The sequence below is a fragment of the Phoenix dactylifera genome, chromosome 8 (assembly GCF_051530095.1).
Source record: "Phoenix dactylifera cultivar Ajwa chromosome 8, Ajwa_hap1_PhDact_Kaust_v1.1, whole genome shotgun sequence".
NCBI lineage: Eukaryota > Viridiplantae > Streptophyta > Magnoliopsida > Arecales > Arecaceae > Phoenix > Phoenix dactylifera.
The window spans coordinates 8,578,509-8,593,100 of NC_143197.1; the positions used below are offsets into that span (position 1 = coordinate 8,578,509).

At 39.7% G+C, this 14,592-nt stretch overlaps 2 protein-coding genes across 2 annotated transcripts; one reads left to right on the forward strand and one right to left on the reverse strand.

The window, feature by feature from the left end:
- Positions 1 to 4,559: 4,559 nt before the first annotated feature.
- LOC120110193 (uncharacterized) lies at positions 4,560 to 5,225 on the reverse strand. Its single transcript, XM_039124507.3, has one exon. It carries the CDS (start codon positions 5,128 to 5,130, stop codon positions 4,693 to 4,695), a length of 438 nt encoding a protein of 145 aa, XP_038980435.3. The 5' UTR covers positions 5,131 to 5,225; the 3' UTR covers positions 4,560 to 4,692.
- A 5,626-nt stretch (positions 5,226 to 10,851) lies between these two features.
- LOC103703351 (uncharacterized) lies at positions 10,852 to 13,682 on the forward strand. Its single transcript, XM_008786179.6, has one exon. It carries the CDS (start codon positions 12,485 to 12,487, stop codon positions 13,340 to 13,342), a length of 858 nt encoding a protein of 285 aa, XP_008784401.6. The 5' UTR covers positions 10,852 to 12,484; the 3' UTR covers positions 13,343 to 13,682.
- The last annotated feature ends 910 nt before the right edge of the window (positions 13,683 to 14,592 follow it).

Genomic DNA, 14,592 nt, shown 5'->3' on the forward strand with positions numbered 1-14,592 from the left:
AAAGGACATGATGACAGCGCCATACCGAACCACAAAGCACCTACCGCCCAACAAGGAAAAGCGTTCCCGGTGACCACCGAAAGAACCGCAAGAATACGTGAAAAAAAAGCTAAAGATGTCGGGTCCAGACGAATTGAAACTGAAATCAGTGAACTGATGCAAACTCCGAGAAAAATTCAAACCAATGACGAGAACAACATGGTCGAATGGAAGTGGGATCAAAACAAGAACTTCACGGTGAGGAGTTGCTACAATTTCTTAAGCCATGGTGGTGTCATCTCTAGAGATGCGAAAAAGTCATGAGTTTCATATGGCTTGTTCTACAAAATAAAATTCTGACAGCAGATAACCTGAAGAAATGGAAAATGAAAGCCCCGAGCCATCGTCCGCTATGCTCTGATGAAGAGGAAACGGTGAATCATCTCCTCATCAATTGCAGTTTCTATAGAGTAATTTGGCACCAGATGACCCAAAGAATTCAAATACCCACCCTCCGGCAAAACAAATTACCAGAAAACATTTCGAAGGTAGCTTGGGACTGTTTGGTCGGCACAATTTGCTGGATGTTGTGGAAAGAAAGGAATGGGAGGATATTCCGGTTCGAAGCCTTCTCTTCAAACATGGTTTTGCCGAAGACCAGTCTCCTCTGCATCAGCTGGACGTCATGTTACAAAGGAAAATGGGAATTGGATCTCGAAAGATTGGTAGAGTCTAAGAAGAAAAAAAATAAAGCAAAGGAAAAAAAATAATTTTATTTCTTTATCCCATCACATATGGCAAATCTCAAAAGTTATATATCTTAGTGTATAGACTGTATATAAAAAAATAATATAGGCTGATATAGGATCTCGCTAATAAAAGAAAATATTACTGGTTGATACATATTGTTACGTGATCTCTAACATCACTCTAACGACTTCATGCTAGCAAATGAAAATAATACAGGCCGATATAGGATCATGTTAACAAAAAAAAAATATTATTGGCCGATACAGATTATCACGTGATCTCTAAAATTATGCTAACATCTCTCCTCAAACTCAAGATCATATTATAGGTACCAACTTGAGTTTTGAAATTAAATCACGAATGTCCTAAAAACTAATGTACTAAATCGATAGCTGAAGTAGCTGCTCAAAAGCTGACGTGATAGACTAAAAGCCGACATAGCAACTAGAGGCTAACGTAGCAACACAGAGCCTGATGTTGCAGAACACGAACTGTTATAGCCGTTCAGAGCTGAAAAAGCAAATTAGAAGTTGACATAATAGCCCAGAATCCAATATGACAGACTGATTTGTTAAGCTTATGTGATAATACAGAATTTGATATAGCAGAATAGAAGTTGACATAGCAGCTTAGGAACTAATACGGCAAATCAGGAAGCTAGTACAACAAACTTATTTTGGGAATTTAGGAGCCTGGACTTAGTCTCATGTCGACTAAATAGCGGAGAGGTATGTTTCTTAGATGGAGGGGGGCTACCCCTTTCTCTTCAGATGCGCCTTTTGTGGGGCAAAACCGTGTGTTGGAAAGAGACTATAAAACCTCCTTCAAAGCGGACAATACCTCTGAGAAGATGCAGTCGCTTTCGCTGTTTAGACCGGTGGGGGTGAGGTCGGCAGATCCCCCCGTGGCGCTGGACATGCAGGCCGGAGGCCGATCTCCCTTAACCTCATCACTGGTGGCTCATGCAGGTCCCCTTGACCCCGGCACAGATCTCCCCGCGGAGGGGGCTATGTTGTGGGAATAAAGGAGCCTGGACTTCGTCCCACATCGACTAAATAGCGGAGAGGTCCGTTTCTTAAATGGAAGAAACTATGAAATCCCCTTCAAAGTGGACAATACCTTTGAGGAGAAGCAGTCGCTTTCTCTATTTAGACCAGTGGGGGCGAGGTCGGAGGGCGGCAGATCCCTCGGTAGCATCAAAACTAATTATTTGGCAATACTAACGTAGCTAATTGACATGTTAGATTCATGGATCTTTTGACATGACTGACTAATATAGGAAACTAGTGTGTCTGTCGATGTGTGACTTATATGACATACCGACGTGTCTACAGTGAGGAGAGATGACCGAAGACCGAATATTTGAAGTCGAGAAAAAAAACAATGGAGAAGAGTTGTAGATTAATTAAATCATTATTGTTCGTTATGAATAAAGAACATTATTGTTCATAGATATTAAGGTTATATTAAATTTTTTAGGCTTAGCATATTTTCTAGGGCTCTATCTTAAGGATATGCGGCCGTGTTGCATTCCGGACCCGGGTGATGAGTTCGGACCGTGATAGTAGTATTTTAGATTGTGTAGCTACTCTAGCAATGAGGATCAGGTTTTGATCTGGTCTAACTCATACTGATTTTTGACCATTAAAATAAACCTAGATGGGTATATGGTAGAATGGTAAGTTGGGTCATGACCCAAGATATTTTCATCTTTGTTTATTTTTTAATATAAAAGACTTTTAGATAGTAAACCATGCAAAGAGACTAGTCGATCACAAATATTTCCAAATATTCGAAGAGCAAGGACCTGCTTTGATGGTTTTATGCGATTTGATTGTAAAACTTACAGAAATTAGATTTGTTGGCCTATCAAGCTCACTTTTCTAAATGCCCCATTCAAATTCTAAAATTTAGTTCGCAGGATGAAAAATAGATTTATGGAGTTTTTTTTTTCCTTTCTTTCCTCAAAAGTTTAGCTGAAAAATATCTGATCGAACAACCATATTTAAATGAATAGTCTAATTCATAAATTGTGGAGGAATTTTAATCTAATTTTGCAGGCCGCAATAAAGATTGCACTTAAACCCAGGTCAGTTGGCAAACCTTCTAGAGGAGACATCAATATCTTGGTACTGGACGTGCGATGGACTTTAAGAGCAGGGACCGTGCAACTCAGCCACGTGGTCGCGGTACAGCTTGAAAGAGCCCTTCGTCATCGTGACACCGTTCATCAGACGACATGCCAACAGGGACAGTGCACCGGACCCGCGGAGCCACGTGGGGCCCGTGACGCGAAGCCGGACAAATACGGTGGTCCCCTACGGTTCAGTGAATGACGCCAATGTCCCTCTGATTCTGACACACGTGCTTGTCACGTGAGACCCATGCCCCTCGCATGCCCCACCGGCCCCTTCTCGCATCTTCCCCGGTGCCCCGGGGCGGGCCAGGGTGATGACATCGATGGTCGTCTCCCTCTACTGTCCTCAGGACCCACAAGCTCCTCCAATCATCTTCCTACACGTAAGAACGTATGAAGTCGGTGAGATCCCACCTCGGTCAATTAGAGACCCCCTACGACATTTCGTCACTTCGGACAAAAATATTAACGCGTCGTGTGAATGAAGTCTATATCATATCTTATTAATTATCATGAATGAAGAAATATGACTCGAACAAAAAAAATAAGAGCTCTTAATCCCCTTTCTAATCCATCTCGGTTCTCCAACCAGACCACCGTATCAAAAAAGATTCAGAACAGCTCAACACAGCTACAAAATCTTTAATAACTCATCTAATCACTCGTACGTACTCGCTAATTATACCGTTGTCACGTTCCGTATCACATAATATGGCCATGCTATCACATAAACCATCACAATACCATGGAACCCAAAAGATAATATGCACAAATGTTCATAATCATAAAGTATGGAATAACTCCTATTTCCATCTAACCACTCATACGTACTTGCTAGTTATACCGCGGTCACATTCCATATCACATAATATGGCCATGCTATCACGGGAACCATCACAATACCATAAAACCCAAAAGATAATATGCACAAATGTTCATAATCATAAAGTATGGAATAACTCCTTTTTCCATCTAACCACTCATACGTACTCGCTAATTATACTGTTGTCACATTCCGTATCACATAATATGGCCATGCTATATTGCTATCACGGGAACGTCACAATACCATGAAACCCAAAAGATAATCTGCACAAGTTTTCATAATCAAAAAGTATGGAATAAGAGGTTCAAAAATTGTTCCATTTAATAAATAACGAAGGTGCTCGTACCGAGATTCTAAATCTAATATTAAATAAACCATTAAAAGTAAAGTACATAAATTTTTTAAAGAAATACAAAGACAGTCATATCAACATAATCTATATTTTCATAAGTTGATTAATAGATTAAAACCATTAAGGTTTACATCAAGGTCACCTACCTCAATTTGTCTAAGAATTACTAGGCAACCACCGTGGTTCCGGCATACACGCTTGGGATTCCGGCGATGAATCCGAACTCATCCGCCATGCAGGGACGTAAGAACCGCGCCCGCTGATCATCCATCCAAGATTTCCGCCGGTAGACTCTTTCCTTTTTTTTTATTTATTTCTTTGCTACAGTAGATTCCGTGCTCGTCCAACCGTGGTCCAGCTGTCTCGCTCGATGGACCATGAGATCCATCTGAGTATCGTTTGGTACAAGGACCGGGTTCCCACAGTGGTTGTTGAATTAGATAAGGTAAAAGAAATGGATCCGATCACCTCCAGGGACCAAACACCAGCCACGTAATTTATCGTCGGCGAGTTCGTAAACCAACAAACACCAAGCTAAGGGATTAGATTTTATTTAAATACAGCTTTGGCAAAAACACTGAAAAACAAAAAAAGGGAAGCTTATTCTCGTTAAAAGTGGGAGAGGAAATCTAACAGAAGAGCCTCTAGTTACCGCCGGGCAGCCTGGAGCGTCCGCCCGGCGTCCCCTCCGCCGCCACCGACGGCGTTGGCGGCCATAAGCGGGCCCTGCGCCACCAGCGACTTATAGATCTCGACAATCATCTTCTCATCGTACTCCTTGAGCTGCGGCCGCCCGAACCCAGTCACGGCGGCGCCACCATACCCGGTGTACCCGTTAGCGATCGCCCCGGAGGAGGCGAACGACAGCATCATCCGCACGTAGGCGTCCCTGATCCGCGCGAGGAACCGCTTCGGAGACGCCACCCGCGCGAGGAACCTCAGCCTCGGCACGACCCGGATCCGCCAGAACCGCCGCCGCCTCCCGCCGTTCAGCTCCGCCCGGCTCCGCCTCCTCCCGCCGCCGTCAAGCCTCTGGTACGCCCTCCGCTTCCAGTACCCCTTCAAACCCCTGTTGTACGCCTCCATGTCGCTCGCTTTCGCCCTTCTTTCCTTCTGCTTTTCTCTTCTCGACCTCCGAGATCTATCGAAATGGGGGGGGGGTCAATCTGGGGATCGGTGGGAGGAGAGAGATAGAAGGCTACTTATCGGGGGGATCAGGGATCCACTCACCGGCATTTATGGGACAACGGTTAGAGCAATGTTCGATCAGGACCGTTGATCTGCTTGCTGGGTTGTGGAGTAGGGAATGGGGACTTGGGGAGTGGGACTACGGGTGGTGGCTTCGCGTGGGATGGAGTTTGGACGCACGCATTAAATTTGGCATCTTTTGTTGGGCTGGTGTCCCAGATATAGGCCTTGTTTGGGGGAGCTTTTGGAAGGCCAGAAAGCACTTTCTGGCCCTCCAAAAGTACTTTTAGATGAAAAACTGTGTTTGGTAAATTTTTCAAAAAGCTGTTTCAGCTTTTGCGGAAAGCTGAAAACAGCTTTTGGGAGAAAGCTCCAATTTGGAGCTTTTGGGAGGAAGCTGTTTCAGCTTTTTCGGAAAGCTATATTTTTGACAAAAATGCCCATATTAAAATAACATAATTACATAGTTTATCCCTGTATAAACCTAAAAATCTGCTAGAGCCAAGAACCCAAGCCGTCAGACTCCCTTCCGTAAGAAAAGGTATTTTTCTTTTCAATTTTTGTATGCATCTCTTGAACCACATTTTAGAAGAAAAAAATTTTAATCCTTTTCCATACCTTCCAAAATCAATCTATTGTTTTTTTTTATCATCAACCTCGCGGCCCACGCTGAGGTCCTCCTCGAGCGTGGACCATGAAGAAGAGCCCCTGGACCGCGGAAAATTATTTTATGAAAAATTATGAAAAATTATTATGAAAAATTATTTTATACTAATAATTATAATATTTTATACCTTTATTTTTGTATTATACTATAAATATAATATCATATTATATTATATCATAATACATTAATATGTTATGTTAAATAATTTAATATTATGTTATATTATGGAAAATTAATTTATACTAATAATTATAATATTTTATACCTTTATTTTTGTATTATACTATAAATATAATATCATATTATATTATATCATAATACATTAATATGTTATGTTAAATAATTTAATATTATGTTATATTATGGAAAATTAATTTATACTAATAATTATAATATTTTATATCTTTATTATTGTATTATACTATAAATATTGTATTATATTACATTACATTATAATACATTAATATGTTATTTTAAATAATTTAATATTATGGTATATTATGGAAAATTATTTTATAATATTAATTATAATATTTTATACCTTTATTTTTGTATTAAACTATGAATATAATATCATATTATATTATATCATAATACATTAATATGTTATGTTAAATAATTTAATATTATGTTATATTATGAAAAATTAATTTATACTAATAATTATAATATTTTATACCTTTATTATTGTATTATACTATAAATATTGTATTATATTACATTACATTATAATACATTAATATGTTATTTTAAATTATTTAATATTATGTTATATTATGAAAAATTAATTTATAATATTAATTATAATATTTTATACCTTTATTATTGTATTATACTATAAATATTGTATTATATTACATTACATTATAATACATTAATATGTTATTTTAAATAATTTAATATTATGTTATATTATGAGAAATTAATTTATACTAATAATTATAATATTTTATACTTTTATTATTGTATTATATTATAAATATAATATATATTACATTATATCATAATACATTAATATGTTATGTTAAATAATTTAATATTATGTTATATTACCAAATATTAATTTACTCTAATAATTATATTACTATTATGATATATTAACATAATATTATTTTATATTACAATAATATTATACTATATCGTATATTTATGTATTAATTTATGTTATGTTTTATTATGTCGTGTTGTATAATACTATGCAATGTCTTTTATGGTAATTTTGTCATATAAAAGTACTTCTCAGTTTGTTTACCAAACACAAAACAAAGTACCACAGCACTTTACGAATGTAGTTACCAAACAACAAACAGCTTTTTATAACAGCTCTACTTCCAACAGCTCTACTTCCAACAGCTCTACTGCCAACAGCTCCCCCAAACAAGGCCATAGAGGTTGGTGGGGGTGGAGAGGAAGTGATCCTTTATGATAAAATCTGGGCCGTTCATAAATAATATTTGATAAAATTGTTAGAGAGTTCAGGCAAGAGCAAAGGCCATGTACCAAAAGGATTACGTATCGCACACATGCGGTGGAGCATGCATGGGTAGAACGAGCAGCAAATTCTATACGATTTTTCTTGTCGCTTATGAAATTATTTAAATTATTAAATAATTTAACAAGTCTACTTAAAGAACACTATCTTTTATAAAACAAATTAATTGCTCGTTTATATTTTTTTTATAAATTTGTATAAATAGTTTTTATTTTTTTTGAATAAAGGATGGGTGGCTTTAACTCTCTCTTCGTCAACAACAACAATAACAACAAAAAAAAATCCTTTCCTGCCTAAGGACATGAAATTGGTTCACGGTAAGCATTTTTTCTCATAAGAATATAATTTTTAGAAAGAGAATGCCTGAAAAAATACTTTTGGCATGTTTGGTTGACAATAAAAATGTGACAGATTTTCAGAGTGCTTATGTTTATTTGACCATCCACTTTTCTTAGAAAATTATGAATAATTCGTATTATATCTTTAATAAAAATTAAGTCTTTAATGCTTTGGATCAAATAAGGATAGCTGAAGGTCCTTTTGAGAAAAAATAAAAATGTTTTGATTTCCGGCTCACGGAAAAGTAACTTTTCTATATTTCTCATAAAAAAGACTTTTCCATAAAACGTGGGAATCATATTTCTAGGAGAATACAACTTTTTCGTCTCTCTCCTTCAAAAACTCCAACCAAATAAGAAGCATCCCTTTACTTTTTTGTTAACTGCACTATCTCTTCTTTCTTTTTCCGCGAATCAAATGAGCTCAAAATCTAATCTATGCTGGTGTTTTGATACAAGAGGCAATATATCACACACCTTTCATGTGGCAACAAAGATGCGTTCATAGGGAATTGGGTTGGATGCCAGAACTTGACAACTTATTTTATGTGCAATGAATGTGGCATGCATCTCACAGAAATTTTGAATCTCGCTTCAAAGTCCGTAAGCTTTGCATTGAAAGACTGAAGAATTGAAGCTATTAGTAATGTTTTAGATCTTTTGTTCCAACAACCTGATGTTATATGCCATGCATTGTGGTCACTCAAACAAGTTGGCTTGGCTGAGATCCTCACACCATGCCCATGGTTTATGTTTTTCTTTGATTGTTTTTTGGTAACGGCCCATGGTTTATGTTTTGATTGATTGGTCAGCTAGACACAGCCCAACTTTGGCCAGGTTCATTTTGAGACAAATGTTACATGCAGACCCAATCTTAGGACTGAGCTGGTCCCCATGATCTTATTCTTAAGCTGGAAATTTTTTATTAAAGAAGGAAGGATGCAAAAACAAAAAACAGGCATGCCACCCAATTAGGCTGATTGGGCCCATTGACAACCTAACAAGGAGTAAAAGTGCCAACTCTGTACCGAATTAATGCCAAATCAGAATGTCATTATATTGGCAAATTGATATAATTGGATCAGTTTGGATTGCAGTACCTGCCATGTATATTGTATATAGTTAATTTCATTTTATAGATTTGTGTTATTGAGTTGTTCATCAGTAAGCTTAAGCCTGAATATACTAAACATACATTTAGAAATTGGACTTGCATGACCTGAATTCCTAACAATTAGAGTTTAAACTAACAATGTCATGGATCATGTTCCACAAATAGATGCTATGTAAAGTATAATGATGAATTCAGCCAGCAAAGAAGCATCTCTAGAAGGTCAACGGACGCTAGTATTTCTTAGTATTCTATCACTCGTGCATTTGGCATTCCCTCTGCACATGGCTCACTCTACTATATTTTTTCACTGGTCTCTAAAATAGCTGTGTACTTCTAGATATAAACACATCATGACCTTTAAAATTTGATAGGTTCATCTAAAATCATGTGCTCAACTTCTCCTCTTCTTTTGTTTTTTGGTATTAAATATGGTTAGGTCATTGTCGTAGGCAATAAATACACGCAAGCATGGCTGTTCCAGACCTCAACTTTAGCCACACTAATGTGAAAGGATGTGATGTAGCCTGTGACCACCTTGTTTTTGCTGATAGTAGTGAATTAAGCTGTACCAATTCAAAGCTCCAGATTATTCGCCATGAGTCTTGCATAGTTGTGCACCTTCGTAACGCTAGATCCCCTCTCATATTAAATTAATATATCCCCAATTTATTTCTCTGTAAATGAATATTTTGAACATTTTTTTTTTGTTATGCTTAATCTTTTCAATACAAAAATAATACAATAAAAATAAAAGAAAGTCTCAAACAGCCAATGGAGTTCAAATCCATTCAGGTTTGTCTCATAAATAAACAACCGGTGTTGATTTGATTATCCTAGTCTTTTAGTATGATCTGCTAACTTGTTGGATCACTTGCCTGATCCGCCAAAACAACCTGCGGTTTTAACGAAACACACACTTGAGAGCAGCCAAACTCCGGACTGCTGCCGGCCATTACCAACCGCGAGTTTGATGATTTGTCGTTCACTCAGAGAGAAAATTCCGACCGGCCCAAATGTTACGTTCGGAATCCAAGGTTTTTTGTTTCTATCGTATCTATTCGGTGATGGTGAGTCCCATCACGCATTTCAACCATTAAATGAACTGCGTCGCTCAATTTTGAACGGGAGAAAAGAATATAGCGCAGCCAGCCATTTCGGAACCCCACATGGGCCGGAGGGGAGAGCTGCTTTGAAAACTCTGCCAACATTTATTTTCTAATTTTATTAGATATATTCATATTAATATTGTATGAAATATCTGTTTTAACAAAATAAATAAATAAATAAATAAATAAAGCTTTTGCCATCCATTCCTTTACAAAAAATTACTACAGCATTCTATCAAATTTAAGCTAGTTATACTTAGACCGAAAAAGATTTAAATTTTCTAATTATTTACAAAAATTTTATTTTCATTGCAACGTGGCCCAACCGTCGATCTGGATCCTGACAACATTAATAAAGTGAGAAAAAATATCAAAATATTGCTGACTCAGAGAGGTTGGATCATAGTTTTCACGTAATCTCTGTTCTTTATAATTCATCCACATGCACGGATTATAAAGCACCCCATCCTCCATCATTCATCCACGTGCATAGATCTCCAAACATTCCATCCTCTGTCATCTATCAATTTATAGAGATTTTAGAGTACTCTATCCTATATCATTTATCTATTTACACAAATCATAAAGCATTTTGTTTGTCATCTCTTAATCTGTACAAATCTTAAAGTGCTCCATTCTCTTTCATCCATCGGGTGCAAAGATCTTATAATATTCTATCTTATATCATTCATCCACATACACAGATCTTAAAAGTGCTTCATCCTCAATCATCCATTTATCTGCAAATAACTCAAAGCACTTCATTCTCTCTTGTCCATCTACCTACATAGATCTCAAATCACTCCATCCATTATCATCCATCTGCCTACATGGATTTCAAAGTGTTTCATTTTTTATCATCCATATGCTTGCATAGATCTCAAAGCAATCCATCATTTGGCAATCCATCGGCCCGCACAAATCTCAAAGCAATACTTCCCCTATCATTCATCGACCTATACAAATCTCAAAATGCTTCGCCCTCTATTATCTATCCACCTATACGGATCTTAAAGTACTACATCATATATCATCCATCCATCTACCTACATAGGTCTCAATGCGTTTTATTCTCTATTATCCATCTACGTGTATAGATCTCAAAATGCTATATTTTTCGTCATCCATCCATCCGCACAGATTTCAAAGCACTCCATCTTATGTCATCCGTCCATATGAATAGATTTCAAAGTACTTCATGCTCGTCATCTCTTCGCTGCACACATTTCAAAGCATTTCATCCTCTGTTAAGCCTATATAGATCTCTGAGCACTCCATCTGTTATACGTCCGCGGTCCGTCTACATAGATCTCAAAGTACTTTTTTTCTCTACCATCCATAGTTCATCCATCCTTCATTCTCTATCATCCATCCGTCTATGCAGCTCTCAAAAGTACTCTCTATCCTTTGTCATCCATCCATTTGCATATATCTCGAAAACACTCCTATTAATCTTTAGTTAGCACAAATCTAAACATACTCCATTCTCTATTATGCATGTCCGAGGGCGGCTTCTCTCCATTGAAGCAATTTCAAGTACCTTGTCACGCCTCCAAAACTCCTCCCGTAGCGCTTCTAGGTGCATCCATATTGCAGCTCGAGAAATTGGGTTTTTACTATTTTAGAAGCATGAAAGTTGGGCTTTCAAGGTTCCAGGGAGAGAACCTAGCCTCCCACCACCGTGGTCCCTGATGGTCACTTTAATCACATCCTCCTCTGAGAGAAATTTGAACACAGAGCGATCTGCTCCGACGGGTAAGACCTCAAATTCACCAGCAAGCTTCCATCGCTCGTGAAGGAAGTAAATCAAAAACTCCAGTGTTCTGCAAATCGAGGCATGCCCCCATTTCCTCCCTCGCTTCGTTCAACTCCTCAGAAAATTTCACAACCCTACTAAAGTAGGGACGTAGTTTCTCCACTTCCTCATCCGTCAATTGACTCACCTCCGGACGAGCCTTTCGATTTCACAACCCTATTAAAGTAGGGACCTAATTCGGCGTACAGCGGTCCTTGCTTCCCCCAGATGGGATGAGCTATTCTTCTCTCCTTTTCTTCCAAGGTAGCTTCGTGGTTCAGCTCTCCTGGAGTTACTGGAGTAGGACCATTAGTCATCAGAGATCTACCTTTTCTATCTGGGAGAATGCGAAGAGAAGAATTGAGGGTTCTCTGGCTGGGCCTCCGGTTCCTTCACATCAATCTCCATTCCAAGCCCAAACCATGGTGGTGGTCAGGTTCAAACGATCTTCAGGCTTTGGGCCCCCGGAGGTAACGACATTTCTTTCAAAATTCTTGCTCGAGGCTGAATCCTAACTCCTCCCGAAGCCCGATTTCCTCCCGAGGCTGAATCCTAATTCACGTGACCGCACCACAACCTAATGGCTCCGCGTGATCCATTTCCTCGCACCACCCTCCGCCGCCCAATCCCGTCCTCTCTCTACCCCACCGAATCACAGCCATACATCCCGTACACCTTCTCTGATCACACCCATCTATTCCACGCTCCAACATAAAATAACACACCCTCCGTTCCATCACATGTTCCGATCTCTTCGATACTATTGGCGGCAACTCTGTCCTGTTTTATTTTTCCCCACTTCGATAGACGTGGAGCAAGTCCAAAAAGGCGACGGCACTCTGTTTCTTCGTAAGCACGTGTCGGTCCGCCCGCCCCACGTACCTACACGTGCGAGTTGCGTCCACTCCACGCCGACGCTCCTCCTTCCGCGCGTTCCCATCATACTCCCTTTTGCTTTCCCTCCGTTGCCGAAAGTTACAAGCGGAACCGTCGGTAAAGGTAAAAAGATCCCACCTTATAATGGGCTCGGGGTGCGGGCACCACTCTCCAATCTCCATCATTCTCTCTCTCTCTCGGAGAAAGGGACGCGAGTGCCGTTCCCGTTGATGGCGAACCGCCTCGCCGCCTCGTTTCCCCTCGCGCTCCTCCTGCTCCTCGCCCTCTCGTCGCCGCCGATCGCGTCGGCGAAGCCCGTAATCAAAGACGACGTCTCTTGCACAATGTGCTCCTCCTGCGACAACCCCTGCCAGCCCGCCGCCTCCCCTCCGCCGCCGCCCCCGTCCTCCACCGCCGAATGCCCTCCGCCGCCGTCGAATCCAGGAGCGATCTCCTACTACTCCCCTCCCCCGCCAGACGTCTACTCATCCCCGCCTCCTCCATCCAATAGTGGCGGCGGCGGGAGCGGCGGCGGGGGCGCCTACTACTACCCTCCGCCGCCCAACAGATATTACCCGGCCCCGCCGCCGCCGAACCCCTTCTTGCCCTACTTCCCGTTTTATTATTATAACCCTCCTCCAAACAAATACCACTCGGGGTCTCTCAGCTTGAAGCCTCTTTCCACCATCCCCCTCCTCCTCCTCCTCCTCCTCTTCTTCTAGTGAGCTCTTCGCTCTTAGATCCGAGCTCAAGAAGGGCTGGGGAATTTTCTGGGTGTTCCCAAAACGGGCTCCTTATCGTTCCCAGAATGCCTCTCTCCTTGCTCCAAGAAGCGGCGGCGGCGGCGGCAGCACTACGGATGGATTCTCCTTTCCGATCTCCGGTTGCAGTTCTCCATCTCCGTTTTTTTTTATTTCTCTGTAATTTTTGTGATATTATGTGGAATTTTGTTGTAATAATAATTATAGGAAAGAACAAGCTAGTGGGCGAGGGAAATAAAGTGGGGGAATTTGTTTGATGCTGAGATTAACTATTAGTTAATAAATGTTTAGTAAATATGTATCTTTCGCTCGATGGTCGATGGAAGTGCTGCTTTCTCGATGATGCCGACTTGATGTGCCGTTACCACGTGTTATTCTGCCGAAGGGGAAAGGTGACTTTTTCTTCTCTCTCTTTTCGCTTTTGCGTCCGTTGGGGGGAAAAGACGCGTCGTGGGATGGATGGATGGATGGATGCAGATGGATCGCGATGAGGGCAGTTTATGGTGTGACAGCGGTGCAGCGTAAGGGGGGAGGAACGGAACGGTGGGAAAAGGATGGTTGGGAGAGAGGGGCTTCACATGGGAGGTTGGTAGATGAGGCTGTTTCCATGATAGGATGACGTGGAGTAATGTCAACAATCATTGATGCTCCTTTGGAGCTTATTGTGCCTACAACCTATCAAATCAGTGTTAATTTGCAGCTAGAGTTGTCTCCGTCACAAATTATTGCTAGGGCATGGATTATTTGCCTGAGAGGAGCCTGAATAGTTAGGATTCTCATTTTATTATATAAATTATACAATTTAAAAATATAGTTTATTTAGCAGGTTTATTTTGTTAGGTCATAGAGAAAGAAAAGATTAGTTGAAATTGGGAACTTATAAAGCTACATAAGTATAGACAGAGATGAATGGAGGCTACTGATGCGCACTTGATTCACAAATACTAGTTTGCTAGATACATATATCCAACCATCTCTCTTGTATGGTATCGGAACTTTTAAGTTATATCAATTCTATCATATTACAAGATAAGGAAACCTGTCATGTGTGGATTTGAATCTCCGACATGTTCGTTTGTCAGCAAGTTTACTTGAAGAAATTATATTCTACATTGTATGCATGGTCGGATATCCATATCATAATCATGTGCTCATTCTTATAGTGGTGCACCAAGATGGGCGCTTGATAAATGAGATTTATAGGAACAAAC